A 24,659-nucleotide genomic window follows, 5' to 3' on the forward strand; every position below is an offset into this window, starting at 1 on the left:
ACAGAGATATGAGTAGTTTCTTCCTCAAAATAATTGCATAAAAACTACATGTAGCCTTGACCATTTGTGTAAAAAAAAAAGTGTGGGGGGGGCACAAAATCAGGAAGAAAACTCAAGCTGTTTTGTTTAATGTAGGATGATCTGTTTTGCTTCAGAGATATCATTTTTGTTTGTAATTGACATTTATTTGAACAAGCAAAAACACCTTGTTCCCTATAATGCGCCATTGTTGTCATTATATAACCTTTATCTGCCTCCTCCCAATAATGTGTCATGCTTTTGCCAGCTAATTGCTTTCAAACTGTAATAGCCCAACAGCCAATATTTGTCTTTTTAATACTTTTTCACCTTCAGTAATGATTTCCTCCCCCTGTCCCACTCCCTCCCTCTCCCAGTTTAAACTCTGAATTGCACAAGAAAGAAAATGCAAAAATGTTCCACACAAAGATAATTATCATAAAAATCTTTTATCCAAACCCCAGTCGAATGCAGTAGTCCCCTTATCACTGCAGGAATTTTGAGTAGGGCTCTTGAACTCCTTTGAGACTTGAGTCTGGTAGATTAGCATGTAGATGCCACATAATTGTGTTCCCCTTGGTTTCTCTGAAAGCTATTAGGCACTGATTTATTTTCCTGTTACATTCCTGCTTTGTCCTGCGTGTTACTGATGGAACTTAAGATAGATGCATGTAACCACAGACTTGACAAACAAGACATTGAGCCCTGGCAACAATTTGTTGTTGTTGGATTTTTCTTTTTCTTTTTGCTGAGATACTGAAGTAGAAACCTGTTGTTGAAGGGCACAGTTTTTATGTATTGTGCTTAAAGGGGGGAAAAAACCCTTAATGAACCCAAATACCATCAACTGGAGGTAGAGGGATGATCTAGTGATAAAGGCACAGCTCTGGGAGTCAGGAGATCTGAGTTTAGTTCTGAGCTTCCTCTGTGACTTGGGATCCACTCCTACAAGAGACTGAGACTAGCCTTTATCTGTGTTGCAGTTTCTTTCCCTGTAGCAATACACAAGGGTCTTGTGAGCTGAACTTGCTAATGTTTGTAACTATTTGTTTGCATGAAAATTAAGAACTCCAAATGCAAGAAGAGTATCTATTATGTGTCATTTTGGGGTGTTCAGTTAATCTACGTGCCAATCAATTTCTTCCCTCTAGAAATGTTTGACAGAGCTTATTTCTAAGGTTCCTAAGAATCGGATAGTAATGACAACTAGTGAGGACATTTTGAGGGTGTGGCTACCACAATCTCGGTCATCTTCGTGTCTCTCTCATATGTTTTGTTTTCTCAGTGTTCCACAGGAAGAAAATCCATTTCTCTTCATATTGTCCATCCTCCATGATCATGAAAAAGCTGTTGCTCTTGACAAGGGAAGAAGAAAGTTCTCATGAGTTTGCTCAAAATAGATACTTTTTTTTCCCCAAAAGATTTGAAGCATAAAGAGCTTTATCTGCACAGTATTTGTTGCACAAAAAGGGTACACAAAGCAAAACCAAAAAAAATGGAGGTGGCTGAACTGAGTGAACTAGTCAAGCCACGTGGGGCCTTGTTTTTTCTGTCATTACTTAACAGAAGCCTTATTGGACCAATATTCAGCTGGTATCAATAGAGCTAGGCCAGTTTGTGGCAACTGAGGGTTGGCCAATAATGCACAACTTGCAGTGATTCTGACAATGGGCAAAACAGGAGCAATGCGGGAGGCAGAATTAGCCAAATAAGAAGAATTACCAGCTGTAACAAATGTGTTTCATAGATATGTGAATTATAATCTCTTTAGCTGTGCATCAAAGCAAAAGATGTGTTACTCTCCTTAATGGTAGCAGGGATTCTAAAGTAATATGCGTAGTGTTGTGATGTAGTGTGTACATGTGTTACTTACCTATATCTAGCTATCTAATGAAATATTCTCCCTTGAGAACAGGTGCCCTGGTGTTCCTGCTAAATCTGCCTATATCCATCTGCACATTTCATACCTAGAAACTGGTTCAGGGAAAATAAGAGCCAACCAAAATCACCACCTAAATCTTGAAGGCTTTTTGAAGTTTGAGGACATTCTTTGTTAAATTGTCTTGGTGAAGAAAAAAAAAAACCCATTCACCTCCGCATTTCCTAGTTGGGGGTAAAAGATGAAGCACCAAAATGCATTGAGACATGGGATATTTTTGTCCTGTGTGGAATTAGGATGCACTGAGAATTTCATAAGAGATCAGGCTTTTCTGGGATTTCCTAACCAGGGAAGTTTAAAAAAAAAAAAAAGTTCAGAGAAGCTATAGAGAAGCAGATGAACTTTTGATTAATTCTCCAGACCAGAGCTTTCCCCAGCTCACTAACTATTCAAGAAAGAAAGAAAGAAAGTAGATCAAGTGAGCTGTAGCTCACGAAAGCTCATGCTCAAATAAATTGGTTAGTCTCTAAGGTGCCACAAGTACTCCTTGTCTTTTTGCGAATACAGACTAACACGGCTGTTACTCTGAAACCTTACTAAAGTAGATGATCTTGTTGCCAGAACAGTTCAAGATAACCAAGGGACCTCTATAGAGGAAGATCCTGTTATCATGCAGGTGGGAGGAGGGAGGGACTAGACAACTCAAACTGTTCCTGTATCATCACCTGATTCTCTGGAGTGCAAAGACAGAACAAAAATGGAGGCATTTTTGCCAGCAACAACAGCACTTTGCAGTACAACTTGCAATGTGGATTCGATGTTGAGATACAGGCACAGCACGGAATAATCATCTGCTGCAGGATGCAGTGAGATCAAGATTTAATTAATATATGACAGAAGTGGAGTGTCTTGGTGAGGTGGCCCCATCAGCCTGTGCTGTTGACTGCATCGAAATGGCTGCAAAACAAGGTGTGCAGGCTGATCCTTGCAATATTGTAGCAACAGGCCCATCTGTCTGTCCCAGCACCTCCGAATGTATTATGCCTTGGACAAGGATAAGGAAAGGCTGTTCAGGTCGTGCACCAATCCTGCTGCCCAGCTCAGCTCTGTCCCAGAAGAGGCATAATTTAGCCAATAGATGTGTGCTGATGGTGTCTTAAATTTAGCCTGGAAACACCTTGTATCACATCATTCTGTCACATCACATAAAATGTGACAATGTCATTTGCCCATTCATGATTTTATTTTATAAGAAACAATTTCTTGAAGATAGAATAAACACAACAAGTGCTGCAGCTTACACTGCCTTGTCAACCTTCTGTTACATCTGGGTAGCTTCTCTTGCTTCTGTTTCCAGCTCTCCCTCCCTGGTGACACAAAACATGTCACTTACATATTGGCTCAGTTCTCAAGATTTCTAATAAACATAGTTTCTTCCCCTAAAACTAGAAAAAGGGGCCCAATCCAGCTTCAACTGAGGCCCAGGGCACTTTGGCCATTGACGTCAACAGTGGCAGAAGAATCAGACCCATATTCTATTATCCATCTAAGCTACTTGAAAAGGGAGGGAAAAAAGGGAAATTTTCACCAATTTTCCCCCTTTTTTCAAAATTGGATCAAAAATTTTTGAATAAAAATTTCATTTTAGAAAATGTTAATTTGCTTCTCTTTGTGTGCCCACCTCTCATCGTCCATTCTTCTCATCTTCAGCAAGTCACTTCACCTCCCCATGTTTCATTTTCCTCCTGTGTCCAATGGGAATGGCACCACTGACCTCCCTCGCAGAGGTGCGGTGAGAGCAAATTGTTTAGTTAATATTTTAACATTATTTGATGTACAAAGTGCTGTGAGTGGTAATTATCATTTATTGTTGATATTGTTTAGTTTCATTAATTGGCACTAGGCAGTACGGAAAATTAGAGAGGAGAATTAATATTTTAATCACAAACAAGGAAGCACTAAAAGACCCTGGATCTGATTGTGACTTCACTTACGTTGGTGTAACTATATTGACTCCAGAAGTGGTCCTCTTGATTTACACCAAACACACTTTTGGGCCTTGTAAAACAAAGACTAGGTGATGATATTTGGTGCAAAAGTTTGTGCTGGTTAGCACATGTACCTTATCGCATGGAAATCAGATAAAAAATTTGTTACACATCTTAGAAACACCAGTGCAGGGCATACAGAGACTCATACACACAGGGGAGTCAGGGTATAGGAATGCTTCCCATCTTTTACCCACTCATCTCCTTTCTTATACCACAGACGATCCAGGTCAGAGCTAACAATATTAGCCAAGATCATGAGATTCACTACCAACTCTATCCCTTTAAAAATAATATTTTTATTATGCCTTTTGAGTTAATGAGTCTTGCTACAGGCTTTAAATTTGCCGTAAAGCTCTTGAAGTGCGAGAATGAAACTTGAATTGCAAAGACAACTTTCAGAAATAGAGTGGGGAGTGAGAAAGGGGAGGGAGGGAATCCAGCATAAAGAGACTAAATGGTCATTCAAAAGCTTCTGTTTCAAGCTGACTGCTGGGTGGAGAAACCCGGATTGTCCCAACTCCCTCACAGAAGTCGTTCTCCTGGAAAATTTACAGCTCTGAGCTGATTGTTTGACTTGGCATTATGGTCAGGATGCTGCCTTGTAAACTTAATAATAGCTGCCCTCTTTTTAATTTGTTTGACCTTGACTACAATAATTTATTATGTGCATTAGGTCTTTTTTTAAAAAACAAAGAATTTGGCTCCTTTTTCTTCACTGCACGGTGCTCTGGTTTCGAACTCCTCCTGCTTCATAGTGCACTGTGGCTGCTACATAAGCTTAGAGGATTGGGGGGAAAGGGAATCCCTTGAAAAGTGTGTTCTCCAGGTTGCCTTAAAGCAGAGGAGCTTTTCCTAGCAGAAATATAATTATCATCTTTTTATAGGTTTATTTTTGAGACAAGAATCCTTCTGGTTTGCAAAGCTTTCCACCCCGCCTCTTGGCAGGCCCATTGAAGGAAACAGCCACAAAGTTATTTGTATTTTAAAAACACTTAATTGCACAAATAAAAAAGACAGCCAAAACCCAACACTGTGTAAATCCAGTAACTCCTGTAGGTATCAGCTAAAAAGCCTCTTCTGAGCTGAGGACAAAAAGCAGACAGAGGAGTTCAAGCTGCTGCTGCTGGTGAAGACACTTTTCTGCAGCAAAGAGCATTCTAAAAGTCATGGTCTCTTCAGGTTGTATGACTTTTGTAATGACACCATTCATGCTCGATACTAACTGCACCAGCCCAGGGTATTCTGTACCTGCAGCGTGCAAACATGCTATGCTCAGATTATGTGCAATGGATGCCATTTTATTTGCAGGAGAAACAGCTGCTCAGAAGAATTGAAATTATTCGGGACTTTCTAATGCTGACGTTGAACTATTTTGTCTTCCTGTTTTCAGAAGAGCACACATTTCGTTGTGAGGACTGCGATGAGCTCTTCCAGTCGAAGCTGGACCTGCGGCGACACAAGAAATATGCCTGCAACTCTGTCAGCTCGCTGTATGAGACACTGAATGAGGAGCTCAAACAGGAAGGGTTAGGCGACGGGCAGGTCTATGAGTGCAAAGACTGTGAGAGAATGTTCCCCAGTAAATACAGGTATTGCTGAGACAGCAGGAACGTACCTAGCTAGTGGGATGTGGAAAGCTAGAAGGAATTATCCAAACACAAAATAGTATTTGCAAGTGCGTGAATCAAGGGGGAGGTGGAGGTCTCAGGGTTGGTATCTGATTGTGGTTTTTCAGCTGTAGGCCACCATTCTGAATATGGCTCCAACCAGGTGTTTTCAGAAAATCACTCGCAATCAGGCAGCTGGTTGGCAGCTCATGTTGAGTGAGTTGTGGTCTCAATTCATGCCCTAGGGTCCACTGTCATGATCCATTGACTATTTTCACACTGCCTTAGAAAATCCATCCTGCTAGTCGGCTCTGATTGTTGGCCATCTCAGCAGCAGGCATGGGGACTGAATTCCACCTCCCCCTTTTCAGGTCAAGACTGGTATGATTGTACTACCTCTCCCTCTATGCTAGTTCTGTGGACAAGCCGAAGTGATCAGTTCTGTCAACCCAGCATGAGGCCCATTTTAAAAAAGGATATCCATCAGGCCCCTTCCTTCACCATTGAAGTCAATGGGAAAAGGTTCTTTCCAATCAGTTCTGAAGTGAATGAGAAATAATTCATTGGAAAAAAAACTGAATGAAAAAACAGGGTATCTTCAATTTAGTATCTTCTCTTTAGTAGACATTAAAGTATGAGACAACTTCTAGCCCTTTATTATGAATTTTACCAATATATACCAATCCTAGAAGTCTAAATAATAAGATGGGTGAACCAGAGTGCCTCATATTAAATGAGGATATTTATATAATAGGCATCACAGAAACTTGGTGGAATGAGGATAATCAATGGGACACGGATTTAATACCAGGGTACAAAATATATGAGAAGGCAGAACAGGTCATGCTGGTGGGGGAGTGGCACTATATGTGAAAGAAAGCGTAGAATCAAATGAAGTAAAAGTCTTAAATGAACTAAACTGTATCATAGAATCTCTATGGATAGTAATTTCATGCTCGACTAATTAGAATATAGCAGTAGGGACATATTACCAACCACCTGACCAGAATGGTGACAGTGACCGTGAAACGCTCAGGGAGATTAGAGAGGCTATTAAAATAAAAAAACTCAGTTATAATGGGGGATTTAAACTATCCCCATATTGACTGGGTACATATCACCTCAGGATGGTGAGGCAGAGATAAAGTTTCTTGGCACCTTAAATGACTGCTTCTTGGAACAGCTAGTTCTGGAACCCACAAAAGGAGAGGCAATCCTTGATTTAGTCCTAAGTGGAGCACAGGATCAGGTCCAAGAGGTGAATATAGCTGGACCGTTTGGTAATAGTGACCATAATATAATTAAATGTAACATCCCTGTGGTGGGGAAAACACCACAGCGGCCCAACACTGTAGCATTTAATTTGAGAAATGGGAACTACACAAAAATGAGGAAGTTAGTTAAACAGAAATTAAAAGGTACAGCACCAAAAGTCAAATCCCTGCAAGCTGCATGGAAACTTTTTAAAGACACCATAATAGAGGTTCAATTTAAATGTATACCCCAAATTAAAAAACATAGAAAGAGAACCAAAAAAGAGCCACCATGGCTAAACAACAAAGTAAGAGAAGCTGTGAGAGGCAAAAAGGCATCCTTTAAAAAGTGGAAGTTAAACCCTAATGAGGAAAATAGAAAGGCGCATAAACTCTGGCAAATGAAGTGTAAAAATATAATTAAGAAGGCCAAAAAAGAATTTGAAGAACAGCTAGCCAAAGACTCAAAAAGTAATAGCAAAAAAATTTTAAGTACATCAGAAGCAGGAAGCCTGCTAAACAACCAGTGGGGCCACTGGACAATTGAGATGCTAAAGGAGCACTCAGGGGTGATAAGGCCATTGTGGAGAAACTAAATGAATTCTTTGCATCAGTCTTCACAGTTGAGGATGTGAGGGAGATTCCCAAACCTGAGACATACTTTTTAGGTGACAAATCTGAGGAACTGTCCCAGATTGAGGTGTCATTAGAGGACATTTTGGAACAAATTAAACAATAATAAGTCTCCAGGACCACAAGGTATTCACCCAAGAGTTCTGAAGGAACTCCAAAGTGAAATTGCAGGACTACTAACTCTCATCTGTAACCTACCATTTAAATCAGCTACTGTACTGAATGACTGGAGAATAGCTAATGTGATGCCAATTTTTAAAAAGGGCTCCAAAGGTGACCCTGGCAATTACAGGCTGGTAAGCCTGACTTCAGTACCAGGCAAACTGGTTGACACTATAGTAAAGAACACAATTGTCAGACACATAAATGAACATAATTTGTTGGGGAAGAGTCAACGTGGTTTTGTAAAGGGAAATCATACCTCACCAATCTAGTAGAATTCTTTGAGAGGGGTCAACAAGCATGTGGACAAAGGGGATCCAGTGGATATAGTGTACTTAGATTTTCAGAAAGCCTTTGACAAGGTCCCTCACCAAAGGCTCTTAAGCAAAGTAAGCAGTCATAGGATAAGAGGGAAGGTCCTCTCATGAACTGGTAACTGGTTAAAAGATAGGAAACAAAGGGTAGGAATACATGGACAGTTTTCAGAATGGAGAGAGGCAAATAGTGGTGTCCTCCAGGGGTCTGTACTGGGACCGGTACTGTTCAACATATTCATAAATGATCTGGAAAAAGGGGTAAACAGTGAGGTGGAAAAATTTGTAGTTGACACAAAACTACTCAAGATAGTTAAGCCCCAAGCAGACTGTGAAGGGCTATGAAAAGGATCTCACAAAACTGGGTGACTGGGCAACAAAATGGCAGATGAAATTCAAGGTTGATAAATGCAAAGTAATGCACATTGGAAAACATAATCCCAACTATACATATAAAATGATGGGGTCTAAATTAGCTGTTACCACTCAAGAAAGAGATCTTGGAGTCACTGTGAATAGTTCTCTGAAAACATCCACTCAATGTGCAGCAGCAGTCAAAAAAAACGAACAGAATGTTGGGAATCATTTAGAAAGGGATCTATAATAAGACAGAATATATCATATTGCCTCTATATAAATCCATGGTACGCCCACATCTTAAATACTGCATGCAGATGTGGTCGCCCCATCTCAAAAAAGATATATTGGAATTGGAAAAGGTTCAGAAAAGGGCAACAAAAATGATTTGTTGTATGGAATGGCTGCCATATGAAGAGAGATTAATAAGACTTGGACTTTTCAGCTGGGAAAAGAGATGACTAAGGGGGATATGATGGAGGTCTATAATATCATGACTGGTGTTGAGAAGGAAGTGTTATTTACTCCTTCTCATAATACAAGAACTAGTGGTCACCAAATGAAATCAATAGGCAGCAGGATTAAAACAACCAAAAGGAAGTATTTTTTCACACAACACACAGTCAACCTGTGGAACTCCTTGCCAGAGGATGTTGTGAAGGCCAAGGCTATAACAGGATTCAAAAAAGAACTAGATAAATTCATGGAGGATCGGTCCATCAATGGCTATTAGCAAAGATGGGCAGGGATGGAGTCCATAGTCTCTGTTTTCCAGAAGCTTGGAACGGGCGACGGGATGGATCACTTGATGATTACCTGTTCTGTTCATTCCCTCTGGGGCACCTGGCATTGGCCACTGTTGGAAGGCAGGATACTGGGCTAGATGGACCTTTGTTCTGACCCAGTATGGACGTTCTTATGTACACTGAAGGTTTTAATGTAAATGTGTTAATTATGCCTATGTGTACATTAAACTCATCACCTTTTATGCTTAGGCTTTCAGTTACGATTTTCTTTTCCAAATATATAGTTCCATGCAGAGATTAAATTTAATGCCATTTCAGGAGGAAACTACCTATTCTTGTTTGGGCCCCAGTAAATCTGAACATTCCACTTTATTCCTAGAGAAGCCCTGCTAAGACAGCAGGATAAGTCCAGTCAGTATACCTAGTTTGCCTAATAATTTCTTGGAATTTAATATGGATCAAATCAAAAATATCACTAGAAAGCTGAAATTGAGCATTTAGGAGATGACTAAGTAAATAGATGTGCTAATCTCAGTAGATATTTTCCTGTAAATATTGTATTTAGTTGTCCATGTTTTCTCTAAATAAAATCATAAATGGCAATTAACCACAGGAAAATAATACAACTTCATGGTGAACATAGTTTCTTTATCAGAATGGATGATTATTCTTCATGATTAACAGGAAGTCAATTTATTAGTGTCTTTTTCATGAAGATTAACAATTAGAACTTGAAGGGAGAAGAGAGCATATCCCAGGGAGTAGTGAGATTTTAAACTGCTTTGGTTAGTCAGAAGTGGTTATCAGGCAGACGGAAATCTAGCCAAGCACTAGAGGTGTGCTGAAACAGCAACATACACAGTTGTCGTAACTTGTGAACCAGCAAATGCCATCAGGTCACAGATATTTGAATTCAAGTCATTTTTCAGTCCCATGAGTTTTTGGGCTGGGAATTTCACAAGAAACTAAGGAAATTAAATACCGAACTCCTGGGTTCCTAACGTCCTAAAACTCCTTTTGAAATCCCAGCCATAGGGGCTAACCCTGACAGGAACGGGTCTGTGGAATTTAATAGACTGACAGAACATTTCTATTGGGTTTTTAAACCATCCCACAGAATTTAATATAAAATTGTATACCTCCTTTAAAATTCTATAGGGACAGTTTAACTACCAAGATGATTTCATTTTCTGTTAAATTTCAGTGTGTCTTACAGTTCTGTGGAATTTATCTATATGGCTGAGTATCTGCAACTCCCACTGATCTGTGCTTGAAGCCAACAGGAGTTGCAAATGTTCCTCCTTTCTCTGGATCATAGGGTTTACAGGGTGAACAATTTGCAGCTTTTTTGGTACTCGAGTTGCTAATGGGGTAAATCTTCTTTACTGCACTTTATGTTCATCCTCAGTAGAGGAATTTCTGCCCTTCCTACCGATCCCACCATCCATCACATTGGCTTCCCTTTACTGTCACCCCCTGGTTTACTGGCTCAGCAGGAGAGCTGCTTGCTGACACACACACTCAAGATGAAAAGGCAGAGAGAACACTTTGGCATGGGGGGAAATACAGCAGCTTTCTCTGAACAGCTCTCTCTGTAATGGCACAATTTCAGCAGCCACTTGGGTTTGCCATCATCATCCAGTTGGCAGAAATTGAAAATCACCGAGTTAAGTAATAAAAGATGTCTGACATTTAAAAGTGAAATGTGTTTGCACCTTATCACATTTCTTTCAAATGTTGAGTCCCAGTGTTCTGGGAAGTTATGGGCTTTGTGCCCATGAAAGTGGCAACATGATAGGTTCAGCAGCAACAGCTAATATCTTGTCTTTCCTTGCCGGGATCCTGCTGGAGTCTCTGTCACTCGTGTTTTCCCTCATGGACCTTCAGGATTGGAGTCCATTTTCTCTCTTTTTCACATTAAATGGGAGAAAATTCATGAAACATAACAAACTTTGGAGGGCAGAATGGGCCCATTTTCAATGTGAAATTAAATGTCAAAAGAAAAAGGAAAAAAAGAAGAAAATTTCCCTAGACACATAATTGTTAATACGTTGTTCACTTTATTTTAAAAGGATTTTGAAGTCATGTTATGTGACAAGCACTGGGTTGACTAGTTAGGTGTGAAAAAAACAGTGCTTATTAACCTGTTTGTCTGTCACCATCTTTAATCACCATGGTCTCTCTCAAACCTCCTTAGTACGGTGACCCTAAAGAACAGGATTACAGTAACTGTAGCTCTGTTGTCAGCAAGTGTCTTGTTCAGCCTGACCCTGAATTGGAACCAGTCGAGGACTACACTATTCATTGGCTCATTTATTGTGGCTGTATGTCTGAATTCTCTGCTCTCTTTCTTCCCTAGCTTGGAGCAGCACATGATAATCCACACTGAGGAGAGGGAGTACAAGTGTGACCAATGTCCAAAGGCTTTCAACTGGAAATCAAACCTGATTCGTCACCAGATGTCACATGACAGTGGCAAACGATTTGAATGTGAAAACTGTGTGAAGGTATGGTTCAGGGCATGATGCAGCGTGGGTTCACAGCGTCATCCAGGAAAAGACCTGGTGAGCTGGAGAAACGACTCAGCGGAAATAATCAAACGCAGTGTCAATCGGCATGGTTTTACTTTCTTGAGGAATGACAATTGTAACCATAATTCAGAATAAGGTAACCTGAGTAACAGGAAGCAAAGAAAAGACTCCTCAGCCTGGGGTTTAACCCAGTCCTGTAAATTTGGATGTGGAACCCAATCTACCTGCAAGCAACCATTCTCGTAGCCTTTTCCCAAGCATTGCAAGGTTCTTTAGATTTCAGGTGAGCACTGTGAAGCATGTGTGTTGTCAGGCAGATAGATTTAGCTATTCAGAAGCAAAACTTTATGTATGAAATCGGATACACCATAGACTGCATAGAGGGTGAGATGAGTTGGGTGCCAACCGGTGAACATGATACAAGTCAGCACTAATTGTATGTTATCTCTTCGCAGTGCAAGGTGAAAATCCTGCACTGCTGATCTCAGAACCTGTTATCCCAAGAACACTTACGATAAACAACAATAGTCAGCCAACCCTCCCTCCTCTGCCACAGCCATGTTTGTTTCTGTCCCCTAAAAGCATTTTCTCTTTTCTCACTTTCTCAGGTGTTTACTGACCCCAGCAACCTCCAGCGGCACATCCGTTCCCAGCACGTTGGCGCGCGAGCCCATGCCTGCCCGGACTGTGGCAAAACCTTTGCCACCTCGTCTGGCCTCAAACAACACAAGCACATTCACAGTACTGTCAAACCTTTCATATGTAAGTTGTCACGGCCATCACACAATCCTGGCTTTCGCTATAATTGTACATATCCTAAGGGGGGCCCCAGCACTGGCTGTACCTCTTTGAGCAGCCGCTGTAATTTTATAGGTCAGAGCACAAGATGAAATTCCGCAGAGATTTTTTTTTTTTTTTTTGCATGCTCCTTGTTGTTTCAGTAAACATTCATGGCAGTTTTTGACTTTCTTGACAAGTTAAAAGCTGAGTCTCTCAGCAGGCCCAGTGATGCCATTTTCTCATATCTTTTCTTTCTCTCTCTTTTTCTAATGGTCCTGTTGGTGACAAAAATAAACAGCCTGATAGAAATTTGTTTCTGGGGGGCTTCAAATCATACGATCAGGGTGAAGAATTTGGAAAAGCAGCATACAAGAAAGAAGAAACTTTTAAAAAGCATTTTTTTCTTCTTTATTCCCGAGGACTTTAATCTAGACAAAACTCTCCAACTATTTAAATTGCAAATTAGCTACATCCTTGTAGTATTCAGGAGGGCGTTTCCAAAGGGATCATTTACCCTGGGAATGCCTGAAAGATCCTCATCTTATTTCTTGTTGCCTTTGGGTTTGTTTTTTTTAATCTCTGTAGTGCCCCTTGCATCTTGGTAGCTGTGCAGGAAGGCGTATTCTACATCACCAGAAATGTGCACGGCCTGCTCTGGTGGCTACCACTCACCATCTCACAAAAAAAGGTGGCCGTGTAGTTAAAGCACAAAACAGGATCTCTGTTCAGTTCCTGGCTTTGAGGCTGAGGCCAGATGTTCCACCATGCAAGCCACTGAAGTTGTCTGTGCTTCCATATCCCCAAACGGGAACAGTGCACAATGGTAGGTGCGAGGCGAAATTCATTAATGTGCATTGAGCTCATTAGATGGGCGTCAGTGGGGAAATACAAAATACTGTTATTACTCATTTGGCTGACTAGAGAGATGATGATATGATCTTTCACTTAGCATCTCATGCCAACTGGCACATGAAAGAAAGAGAGAGAGAGAGAGAGAATTTGAATCTCGTAATATTTCTACATTGAAATGAACTGTTTCTTCTAACAACCAACTCACTCTTCTTACCAAAGCAATTATGGGTAAAGTGTTCTCCTCATCCATATCAAGGTTTGAAATAACTTGAGAACAAGTCTGCCCAGTTCATGTGTGACAAGTGTTAATATTGAATCTGTTAACAACTGGGTAAAAGCTAACAAATGATGGGGCTCTGTGGGTGTGCTGACTATGCTTATGGAACCTGGGGGCCAGGGTCCCCTGCAAAACTTTTTCTTTCTGTTTAATAGAAAGTGTTTGCAGTTTTGTACCTGGATAATAAAGAAAGTCGGTTTTAGAGTAACAGCCGTGTTAGTCTGTATTCGCAAAAAGAAAAGGAGTACTTGTGGCACCTTAGAGACTAACCAATTTATTTGAGCATAAGCTTTCGTGAGCATCCGATGAAGTGAGCTGTAGCTCACGAAAGCTTATGCTCAAATAAATTGGTTAGTCTCTAAGGTGCCACAAGTACTCCTTTTCTTTTTGCAAAGTTGGTTTTGACGCTTTTATAACTATAAAATCCAGAACAGCAAGTGAGAAGATTCTGCGTGGATTTCCAAAATCATTACACAACTGGGCTTTTAAACAAGTATTTTTAGGCCCTGCTTGCCTTGGAAGGATGAAAAAAACTCTGGTATCTTTAGCAGCACAAAGATGCCTGTTTGCATAACTATGAGGGTGTTGCAGGGACTCTTTAGGGCATGGAAGAATGGAAAAAACAATCCTCTTCTTTGGACAAACTTGCTTTGAATATTACCCTTCATCTTTCCATAATTTTTTTCTGCATGAGATTATTATACTTTGCTTGTTTATTTGCATTATTAAAGACATTTACCATAGGGATAATGCTAACCCGCAAACCCAATGGTCAGCCAACAAATGTTTACAAAAATTGCATTCTGTTCTGATGTAATTTTCTAAAGTAGATTAGCTATTTATTATGAATTGTTATGTCTCTTCCAAACCACAATATAACATCTTTTGGCACATGCTAAAGGAGACATAGTTAAAATTAGAAAGGGGCTAATTTTCCACTGGAAAGAAAAATATACAAACATCTTTTCAGTAAATCCAAAAATGTGACATTTCTCCAAAAATTATTAGTAATTTGAGAGGGAGTTATAAATTCACACACATGGAAACACTTGTTTTTACACAGACTCATATACACACTCTCTTAAATACATACAAACATTCTCAGAGGCCTACAGATGCTCTCCTTGCAAACACGCAAGCATGCAGGGAGAAACACTCCTGCCCACTAGAACTAAAAGAGTCCAAGAGATGCGACTGTCAAAGCCAGGAAATTCAGAGTTAAGGACGGATGCTCTATCCTTACCTTGGCCTACCGATTGCAGCATATTGACTTCATTGTTCTGAGGCTGCCCAATGACAGGCATGTCTCTTGGGCTCAGTAACAATGAGAGTCAGTGGCAGCTGCTGAAACACAGAGGAAGTTCCTGTAACTTCTGTGTTTTTCAGACTCTGGCAGATCCCTATGTACAAATTCTGGTGTAAATAAAACACACCCATAATCACTTTCACTTGCCCTGAGTGAAAATAGTTTGGGATTCATTTCTCTTTGCACCTTTTTAAAAGTAATAATAAAAAACAAGGAAATAGTTAAAAAAAATAAAGCAAAGCAACAACCAACCAACCCAAAATCCTTCTTTGAAAATCTTCGTTGAACAATGTATAGAAAAATCATCACACTATATACACAAGCACAAACTACCACAGTTCAAGGTGCAAATACTGGAAATTAGGTATGGACTGAACAATTTTGATAAAATGATCATTTGGCCTTTTAACCTCTTTTGATATTAAAAAAAAAATTGATTGCTATTTGTCCTTTCAGTTCTGCACTGCCTCTGCACTTCTGAGTTGCATCCAGAGCCAGAAGCATGAGAGCTGAAATACCATGAGGAAAGACAGTTCTTGTAGTAACACCACCACAAGGAGAACTAGTCTGCTCTTGTGAGATCCTTCTGCCTTTTTGGGTGCTCATGTGTACTGAATTGCCAAACTGGTGAAATTTCACTGATCATGACTTGAAATCTCAGTAGAACTGGCTTCCTCATCAGCTTTCCAAGGATGCTTGGATTTGTCTCGGCTGGAAATATTCTTAGAACAGCTTCTCTTGCTGTGTTTTGATACTTCCATTCAAGTACTGATGTGGATAATAAATTATAGCAAAGGTATCACTTTTAACCCAGGCGTAAAGGCCTCTACCACAGAAAGAAGTATTGTCTCATCCTTAAGCCACAGGACTGGGTGTCAGGAGATCCGGATTCTATTCTTGCTTGGCTACTAACTTGTGTAATTCACTTAACCTTGTTCTGCCTCAGTTTCTCTCTTTGTAAAATGGTGATAACAACTCTCTTGTAAAGTCAGTGAAAGCCTTAATTCATTAACAGGTGAAATTTATCCCTGTGCTAGGGGCCAGCTGAAAGCCTTTGCACCACTTATGTCCTGTATATGTGAATGGTGGATAAGGCTTGTGGTGGTAATCTGCACAGGGGGTGAATTTCACCTTCATGCTTACAAGGTACTTTTGAGGTGCTCAGGTAGAAGGTGAAGTAGAAGTGCTAGGCAGTAATATTATGAAGTGCAGAAGGGACATTTGAAAAAGTTAAATTTCTTTGGACTTGTGAAACAGTTTGGGTTGGGTTTAATTTCTGTTTCTTCATAATCACCGCTATAGTCCTTCCTTGTACAAGTTGTAGCAAGTCACATTCTGAAAGCCTCGTATTAGAAGTCTAAATGGAAAATGCTGACAGAGCATTAACTCTGTCACTGCTAGGGTGCCCCTATTAATTTAACAAACACAAGATCTCGCCTCATTCCTCGCTGAAGCTGAGCCCTGGTTTGAGGAATATTTATAGAACATCCCTGTGGAGCGGTAACTTACTATTAATGGCATTTTAAAAAAATGATCGACTTGATTAAATGAGGCAAAGTTCTTCTCCCTTCAGCCTTGAATACTTCCTGCCATGCCAGACTACAAGGAAAGCAAACTAGCTAATATAAATAGATATTATGATTAAAGTGCACGATTATCTTTATTTAAAATAATAATAAAAAAAATCCTTGAGCTAGAATAGCACATTACATCAGGGTTTCTGAAGATTTGCAGGGGCAAAGCTGCAAGTTGAGAGATTTGCATCCCCTGGAATTTTTTCACAGGGAAATTTGTTGGTTATTATTTATTATTTGTATTACAGTAACTCTTCCACGTTTCAGCCACAATCAGGAGCCTGTTGTGCTGGGAGCTGTACAAAGACACAGTAAGAGACAGACCTTGCCCCCTGAGGTTTATATTCTAAATAGACAAGGCAGACAAAAGTAGAATTATTATCCCCATTTTATAAATGGGAAGCTGAAGCTCAAGGATATTAAGTGATTGGTTTAAGGTCATGCAGAGAGTCTGTGGTCGAGCCGGTAGCTGAAGGCAGATCTGACAGACCAGTGGCTTACCCGCAAGCCCGCTCCTCCTCATTTGTTTAACTCTATGGGAAAAGAGGGGTTAGGTGAAGAGGGGGAGCTGCTCATCCCAGGATCGAAGCAATTTCATATTAATTTCATATTGGTTTTGGTTTTGGTTTCTGTTGATGCTTTAGGTGAGGTCTGCCACAAATCCTACACGCAGTTCTCCAACCTCTGCCGGCACAAGCGGATGCACGCGGACTGTCGCACCCAGATCAAATGCAAGGACTGCGGCCAGATGTTTAGCACTACCTCCTCTCTCAACAAGCACCGGCGCTTCTGCGAGGGCAAGAACCATTACAACCCAGGGGGGATTTTTGCCCCTGGCCTACCTTTAACGCCCACCTCCCTGATGGACAAAGCTAAACCCTCACCCAACCTCAACCATGCCAGCCTGGGATTCAATGATTATTTTCCATCCCGACCTCACCCAGGGGGTATTCCATTCTCGCCTGCTCCCCCAGCATTTCCTGCCCTTACTCCAGGATTCCCAGGGATTTTTCCTCCCTCTCTATACCCCAGGCCCCCTTTGTTGCCTCCCACCCCGCTGCTCAAGAGTCCCCTCAACCACACCCAAGACGCAAAGCTTCCAAGCCCCCTGGGGAACCCGGCACTGCCTCTGATTTCTGCAGTGAGCAACAGCAACCAGCCCATCTCAGGGGAGGAGAAATTTGAAAGCAGCTTGGAAAACTCCTACTTGGACAAGCTAAAAGCCAGGAACAGCGACATGTCTGATGGGAGCGACTTCGAGGATGTCAACACGACCACAGGCACAGACCTCGATACCACCACGGGCACTGGCTCTGACCTGGAGAGCGATGCAGAGAGCGACAGGGACAAAATGAAAGACAAAAGTAAACAGACTGAGAACAAGCCAGATTTTGTCAGCAGTTCTGTGTCCACCAGTTCCACCAACAATGTGAACGAGCTCCCCCTTTTCTATTCTCAGCACTCCTTCTTCCCTCCCCCGGAAGAGCAGCTGCTCCCCACGACGGGGGCAGCCAATGACTCCATAAAAGCGATTGCCTCCATTGCAGAGAAGTATTTCGGCCCTGGCTTTATGGGGATGCAGGAGAAGAAGATAGGTTCCCTCCCATATCACTCCATGTTCCCATTTCAGTTCCTCCCCAATTTTCCCCATTCACTGTATCCTTTTACGGACCGGACCCTCAATCACAACTTGCTGGTCAAGGCAGAACCAAAGTCACCCAGGGACCTTCACAAAGTGGGTAGCACCAGCTCAGAATCGCCCTTTGATCTCACCACAAAACCAAAAGAGATTAAGCCAATCTTGCCACCACCCAAGGTCTTGCCGGCCCCATCTTCTGGGGAGGAACAGCCACTGGATCTAAGCATCGGCAACCGCATCCGAGCCAGTCAGAACGGAGGGAGGGAGCCCCGAAAAAACCACATCTATGGGGAAAGGAAACTAATGGCCAGTGAAGTACTACCCAAGATTTCTCAGTCTCAGCTCTCTCAGCAGCCATCCCTGCATTATGCTAAGCCATCACCCTTTTTCATGGACCCCATATACAGGTATTAACATACCCTGCCTTAATCATTTCTTCCAACAGGCCCATTTCAAAAGTGGGGTTCATGACGTAAGGCAGATCATGATGTGGGGGGTGGGTGGAAAGAAGAGAAGAATGATTCAGTAAAATCATGCTGCAGTTGAGTGTTCTTGCCCTCTTTTGTTAAAGCAGTTAGAGATTTGTGAATGAAAAGGCCTGTATAACTGAAAAGAATAATCATTGATGTTATCCAGAGACATACATTTATGTAGGGAAAGGGCCATATTCCTATTTCAACAAGAAGGAGCATAGCCCATTGAAGAAACCTAGCCAACACTAAGATGGCATCTCATGTTGGGTGAATTCCAAAGAGTTTGATTCAGATAAGAATGCAACAGTTCTGAAGTATGTCAGAACCCTTACTCTAGTGAGTTGAGAATGACTCTGAGAGTCAGGAGGCATAGGTTGTATTCCCAGTTCTGCCACTGACCTCTTTTATGGCCTTTGGCAAGTCCCTTCACCTTGTTTATTTTTAATATTTATTCTGTCTGTAGAAATGGGGATAATGATTTATACTCACCTTTCCAAAGTACTTTGAGATCTACAGGTCACAAGTACTATGTAAATGCTAAGTGCCGCATTATTATTATCCAAAACTCTCTTGTCTGCAAATCTTGCAAGTATGTCTTCCTTACAAGGTTTCCCGTGCTTCCTGGTTTCAGCCAATGAGGAAAGCCTTATTCATGGTGTTTCGCTCCTGGTACTAGCTGAACCCAGGGAGCATGTGAAAGCTTAGTAGAAAAAAATAACCAACCTGGTTTTTGAGCCTCCAGAAAGAACGAGTTTGGGTTCCAACTTACAGTGAAGGTTTGAGTCCTTTCATTTTAGAGCCCGTTAAAAATTTTTATAACACTAAAAACCCATAGAGACTCCAGTTACAAAAAATGGGCACCATTAACACTCTGTGTTTCCCACCCCAGTGCCAGCAATATCCTGGGTGTCTTCTTGCTGTACCATGGTACCACAATCACGGCGGAGTGGCAAATGCTAATTTTTAGCACCTGCAGTAAGTTGGTGCATCAGATTTGTGATCCAGGCACCAAATCAGGCATTTACAGTTAAAATGGGTATTGGGGCCACCTGAGTGTCCATTTCAGTATGCAAATGCTGGATTTGAGCTTCCAGCTTCCATTTTCCAGATTGGCTCCACAGGTTTAGTGGTTTGTCTTTGTATTGCTTCCTGCATGGAAATTGGAGCATCCAATACATGGCTCTGTACCTGCACTGGTCCTCCAAGAAGAGGTGGTGAGGAAAACTGAGTCTAGTTCTAGCCCAGTCTCCGAACGTTATTGGGCACACTCTTAGAGTTGGAGTTTGGCAATCCTTTTAATGGAAGGAATTCAAAGTTCTGCTGGCATGTGGGTCCCAGAGCACTTTGTCCATGTCCTCAGGGAGGTGCACACAGTAATTGAAGGGTAGCCCAGGAAAACACCTGCTATGCACTGCCTTGCTACTATTGCATGGCTGATAAGTGTGGGAAAAATGATGTCAATGTCTAACTAGGCCAAAGAGCTGTCAGCTAAGATGAGGATTAGTGAGCCCTCATTGCTTTGCTGTTAAGAAAGCCCCAGTCTCTTTGCCAGCACTTTCAGGGCTGATTCTGCGTTGCTTACTTACATGCTTACTTTCTGGGGTGGAAAGAAGGCTACTCCACGACCTGGGACATATAATATGTTCTGTCTGGCACCTATCATGATCATCTTCCTCCAGAAAAATAAGTGATGATGTAAATAGTCCAGTGTTTATTTTTGTAAAAATATGTCTGGACAATAAATAAAGTGGATTGGGTAGGATCTGAGAATCAGTTTAGGATTCCACTACCTCTGGGTATTCTCAGAAGGAATGCTAAAATAACAAAGATTGAAAAAAGCACTTGCCAGTTAAAATAGCAGTCTCGGGAAAACCGCAAAGGACCAGAAGACAGGCGTAAGTGAAGGATGAGGGTGTCATTTGCTGCATTCCATGGGATGCAAATAGTTTTAGTAAGATATTAAAATAGAAAGTCAGTGGTGGAGTCACTTGCAAATCAGACTTCTAATGTAATGAGCTAAATAGCAAAGCTTCCAAGTCCTAGCTTGAAAAAATATGGAAATATTTTGGTTCTAAACTTTATCAGACTCTCTCACATCATTTGGCTCCTCTGCCCCTCCCGCCCTCCCCCCAAAGTCCTTGACATTTTCTCTTGGTGATATAATTTAATGCAGCCAGACAGCCTGAAATCAGTGCAATTTTCAACTCAGCCTTGTTAAGGTAATGTTCTCAGGCACTGGGCTGAAAAGATCAGCTTAATCCTTTAGTCACTGTGGAATTTGGCTCTGACAGGGAGATCTGCCCTTTACTGTGCTCAGTGCTTGGCATCGGAAGGTGCCAGAACTGAGCAGAACGTGGTGATATTGCTTCACCCAGGGCCTCATGTGAATGGTTTTTTCCATTTTTTTGATAGCGGTTGGGTTGTTTCATGGGAAACTTCTAGGCAGCTCGAGAAGGTACTTCCCCCAATTAATACATCGTGGCTAATTTCAGCCCTTCATGGAGGAAGGAAGGCTGAGTTGGCTGCACCATTATTAGCTGCAGTTTAATATATCTGCCATTTTACACTGGATCAGTTGAAATTTACTTCTACAATTTGTCTTTTTTAATCAAAAATGACTTAGTTCATGATTTTATGTCCAAGTCGCTAAAAAATAAATCATTATAATTGGGACTAAGTTTCAGATCCTCTTTTTTCTTTTCCTCTAGAAAGAGTAGCTTCAAATTAAATTAATACACCAAACAGCACTGTGCAAGAACTTTGCCCCTCATTTGGATTAAACTCTGTTGGCTATTTAAACTATGTACCAAGCGGCTGAGATGTAACGCCAGATTCTGTTTTCATTTACACTGGAGAAATGTAATTAAGGTCACTATGATAATGCTGGATATTCACTGGTGTAACGGCGATAGAATCTAGTCCAAGGTTTGAAAGATGCAGTTCCATTCCTAGGAGTTATTTTCCATAACATTATTACCCCAGCAAATGGGCTAGTTCACACTTTTGCTGGATGACTATGATGCCATGACATTAAGGCCAATGTTTTGAAAAATAGGAGCCAAAAGTTAGGCTCCTAAATCCATATTTAGGTGTTTAAACCTGAGATTTTCAAAATAGCCTAAGTGACTTCACTGGGGTTTTGCTCCTAAGTCACTTGGGCATTTTAGAAAACCCAACTCTTAGGAGCCTAAATGTAGATTTAGGGCTTGCTTACATGGGGAAGAAGCCCACAGTAGCTAGTGCAAGTGGGCATCAGCTACTCTGCATTAACTCCCTGTGCGAATGCTCTTATTATGCACTAAGCCCTGGTCTACACTAGGACTTTAGGTTGAATTTAGCAGCGTTAAATCGATGTAAACCTGCACCCGTCCACACAATGAAGCCCTTTTTTTCAACTTATAGGGCTCTTAAAATCGATTTCCTTACTCCAGCCCTGACAAGTGAATTAGCGCTTAAATTGGCCTTGCCGGGTCGAATTTGGGGTACTGTGGACACAATTCGACGGTATTGGCCTCCGGGAGCTATCCCAGAGTGCTCCATTGTGACCGCTCTGAACAGCAGTCTCAACTCAGTTGCACTGGCCAGGTAGACAGGAAAAGAACCGCGAACTTTTGAATCTCATTTCCGGAGACTGCGGGAACTGTGGGATAGCTACCCACAGTGCAACACTCCGGAAGTCGACGCTTGCCTCGGTACTGTGGAAGCATTCCGCCGAGTTAATGCACTTAGAGCATTTTCTGTGGGGACACACACACTCGAATAGATAAAAACGATTTCTAAAAAAACGACTTCTATAAATTCGACCTAATTTCGTAGTGTAGACATACCCTTAAAGAGCGTCTTTGTGTGCATCAACTTAATGCACTTTGGAAGTGTGTTAAGCTAAACTGCCTGAGGTCAGTCTCAGTGAGCATTAAGACTGTCCACACAGGGCTTTAATGCTAAGAAGCTAGTGATCTTTAAATTCACACCCTAGCTCCCTGCACACTAACTTCCCTGTGTAGATATACCCTTCAGAGCCAAAGTTTCAGCTCATAGTTTTGAAAATTTTGGTCACAGGCATTTACCAAACAAAGCCAATTGCAATGTATACCTAAGCTTTGAGAGAGAGGAAATAAATACAAAACACCTAATTATTTCAGCTGGATTTTAGCACACTTTAGGGCTGCAGAATCAGGCCCAGCGTGAACCATAAGATGAAGACAAACTGGGGCACAGGTCTTTCCTTTCTATGGCTGCCACAAACTCGGTAGCTTTTCTGTCTTGAATCAGAACATTCCACAACAGCGATAAAGCTTGTAGGGCACAGGTGGCATATCCATGCAGCAAAGGCACCAAGACACTCCTGCGTGGGCACATCTAACCCTTTTGTTCATCACTAGCACAACAGTTGTGGTGTGTGTTGTAAAGTATCACCCAAAATATAAAGCATGGGCTGAGCCTGTTCTTTCAAAGAACTGTTGTCTGTGTGCTTTATGGGATCCCATTTGCGATTCCCATGGAAAGGGATGGCAAGGTGTGTTTATTACCAGAAACATAGTCTTTAAATATATTTCAACTGCTCTGCACATGACGTGTTGTTATTAGTTTTCTTCCCCATTTACAGCCCTGTAGGGTATGTAACCCTCTGTGTTGTTGTCCAGCAGGGTGGAGAAGCGGAAGGTGACAGACCCAGTGGGTGCCCTAAAGGAGAAGTACTTGCGACCTTCCCCACTGCTTTTTCACCCACAGGTAAAACCAGGAGAAACATAATACAGTGTTGATAGGATGCCAAGAAATTAGAGATGGAGATGTGACATTTAGGTCACTTTGTTCGTACCTCCCTGGTTAAGCCTGACAGTATTTTCCAGCACTTATTTTTAAAGCAAAGTAATTTCATACCCAATTTTAGCATGATGGAATCACTGCCCTATTGGTCCTTTAGTGCTAACCAAATTCATCTTGCCAGGGTCCACGTGAGAAAGGGCTGGGCAGCTCGCAAGGGCCCATCTAACCTCTTGCTTTCCTCTCTTCCGAAATGCCGGTCTAATTTTTCATTGCCCTGCACCTTGTGTAGTCATTTAAACCAGTGCAAAGTGGGAGTAAGACACTACCAAATCAGAATAGTAGCATTTTACAGTGCTCAGTTTACACCACCATAACAATTGCACCAGTTGCAGGGCAGTGGAGAATCAGGCCCTCCTGATACAGTTAGTTCAAGAATGTATTTGCTACTAAGAACAAGATTGTGCCCCACCACCCTTGAGCCCCTGGATGACAGTTGGGCACAGTTACAGTCCCTATGCTCCCAAGAACTCAGAAACTGCTTCATCAGTTACTCCTGGGCGCAGTCTGCACCTAAAAATTAAAAATTCTGCACACCGTATTTTAAAATTCTGCAAATTTTATTTGTCAAAATAGCACTACATAATCACACCAAGTTCAATTATTTTGGAAATTTATTTCAAAATACCTGTCAGCAAGTATGTCTGTAACGATACACACACACACAAAATTTCCCCCAGGGGTAGAGAGTTGAAGAAACCCCTATGACAACCCAGTTCCTGTTTCCCCACCCAGAGCCCAGCTGCGGGACCAGACACCCACAACCCCTCCTCCCTGAGCCCACTTGCAGGGCCCCCTCCAGCCAATACACCCGAACCCCCTCCCTCCGGAGCCCAACCGTGGGGCCCCTCCGGTCCAAATACCCACTCCCCCCAGAACCCAGCTGTGGGCTGCCCTTGCCCAGACACCCATCCACCTCCCTTCAGAGCCCAGGGATCCAGAGGGAGAAACAGCCTGATGCTCAGTCCAGGGCTTGCACGGAGTTTCCTGTGTGGTGCCCTCTCCTTCCCTGAGCAGGCTGGGAACTGCAGCTGCCAGGAACCCCCTAGCTCCCTCCCCACCCCACACCCCCAGCAGTGTTTTCTGTGTGCGAGCTGGGCTCTGCCAAGTCCAGCAGCCCCTTGTGGCGGCTCACAGCACTGCAGCCCATTTCTCTGGGGGAAAGGAAATTCTGCGTGCACATTCATTTCTGCAAAATTCTGCATTGCGCAGTGGCACAGAATTCCTGCAGGAGTAATCTGTGCCTCATTAAGGTGCAAGACATCTCAAAGGGGATGGGAGTAAGAGGGGTCAATCCCCCAAGCAAGAGCTAACAAAGTCAGCCACTTACAATACCCTCTGCTGGGTGTAGCAGTGGGCCCTTCATGCAGAACTGTGCTTAAA

The 24,659-nt window shown here is 42.0% G+C and overlaps 1 protein-coding gene across 1 annotated transcript in view; it reads left to right on the plus strand.

The window, feature by feature from the left end:
* Nucleotides 1-24,659, plus strand: part of PRDM16 (PR/SET domain 16) — a 433,122-nt gene that overhangs the window by 385,207 nt on the left and 23,256 nt on the right. The window contains exons 6-10 of the mRNA XM_084651921.1: nt 5,339-5,537; nt 11,380-11,527; nt 12,160-12,313; nt 16,985-18,386; nt 23,096-23,183. Coding sequence (XP_084508047.1) covers nt 5,339-5,537; nt 11,380-11,527; nt 12,160-12,313; nt 16,985-18,386; nt 23,096-23,183 — 1,991 coding nt within the window. The remainder of the gene's footprint in view (nt 1-5,338; nt 5,538-11,379; nt 11,528-12,159; nt 12,314-16,984; nt 18,387-23,095; nt 23,184-24,659) is intronic.

This window comes from Lepidochelys olivacea, assembly GCF_965140295.1.
Source record: "Lepidochelys olivacea isolate rLepOli2 genome assembly, chromosome: 18".
Taxonomy (NCBI): Eukaryota; Metazoa; Chordata; order Testudines; family Cheloniidae; genus Lepidochelys; species Lepidochelys olivacea.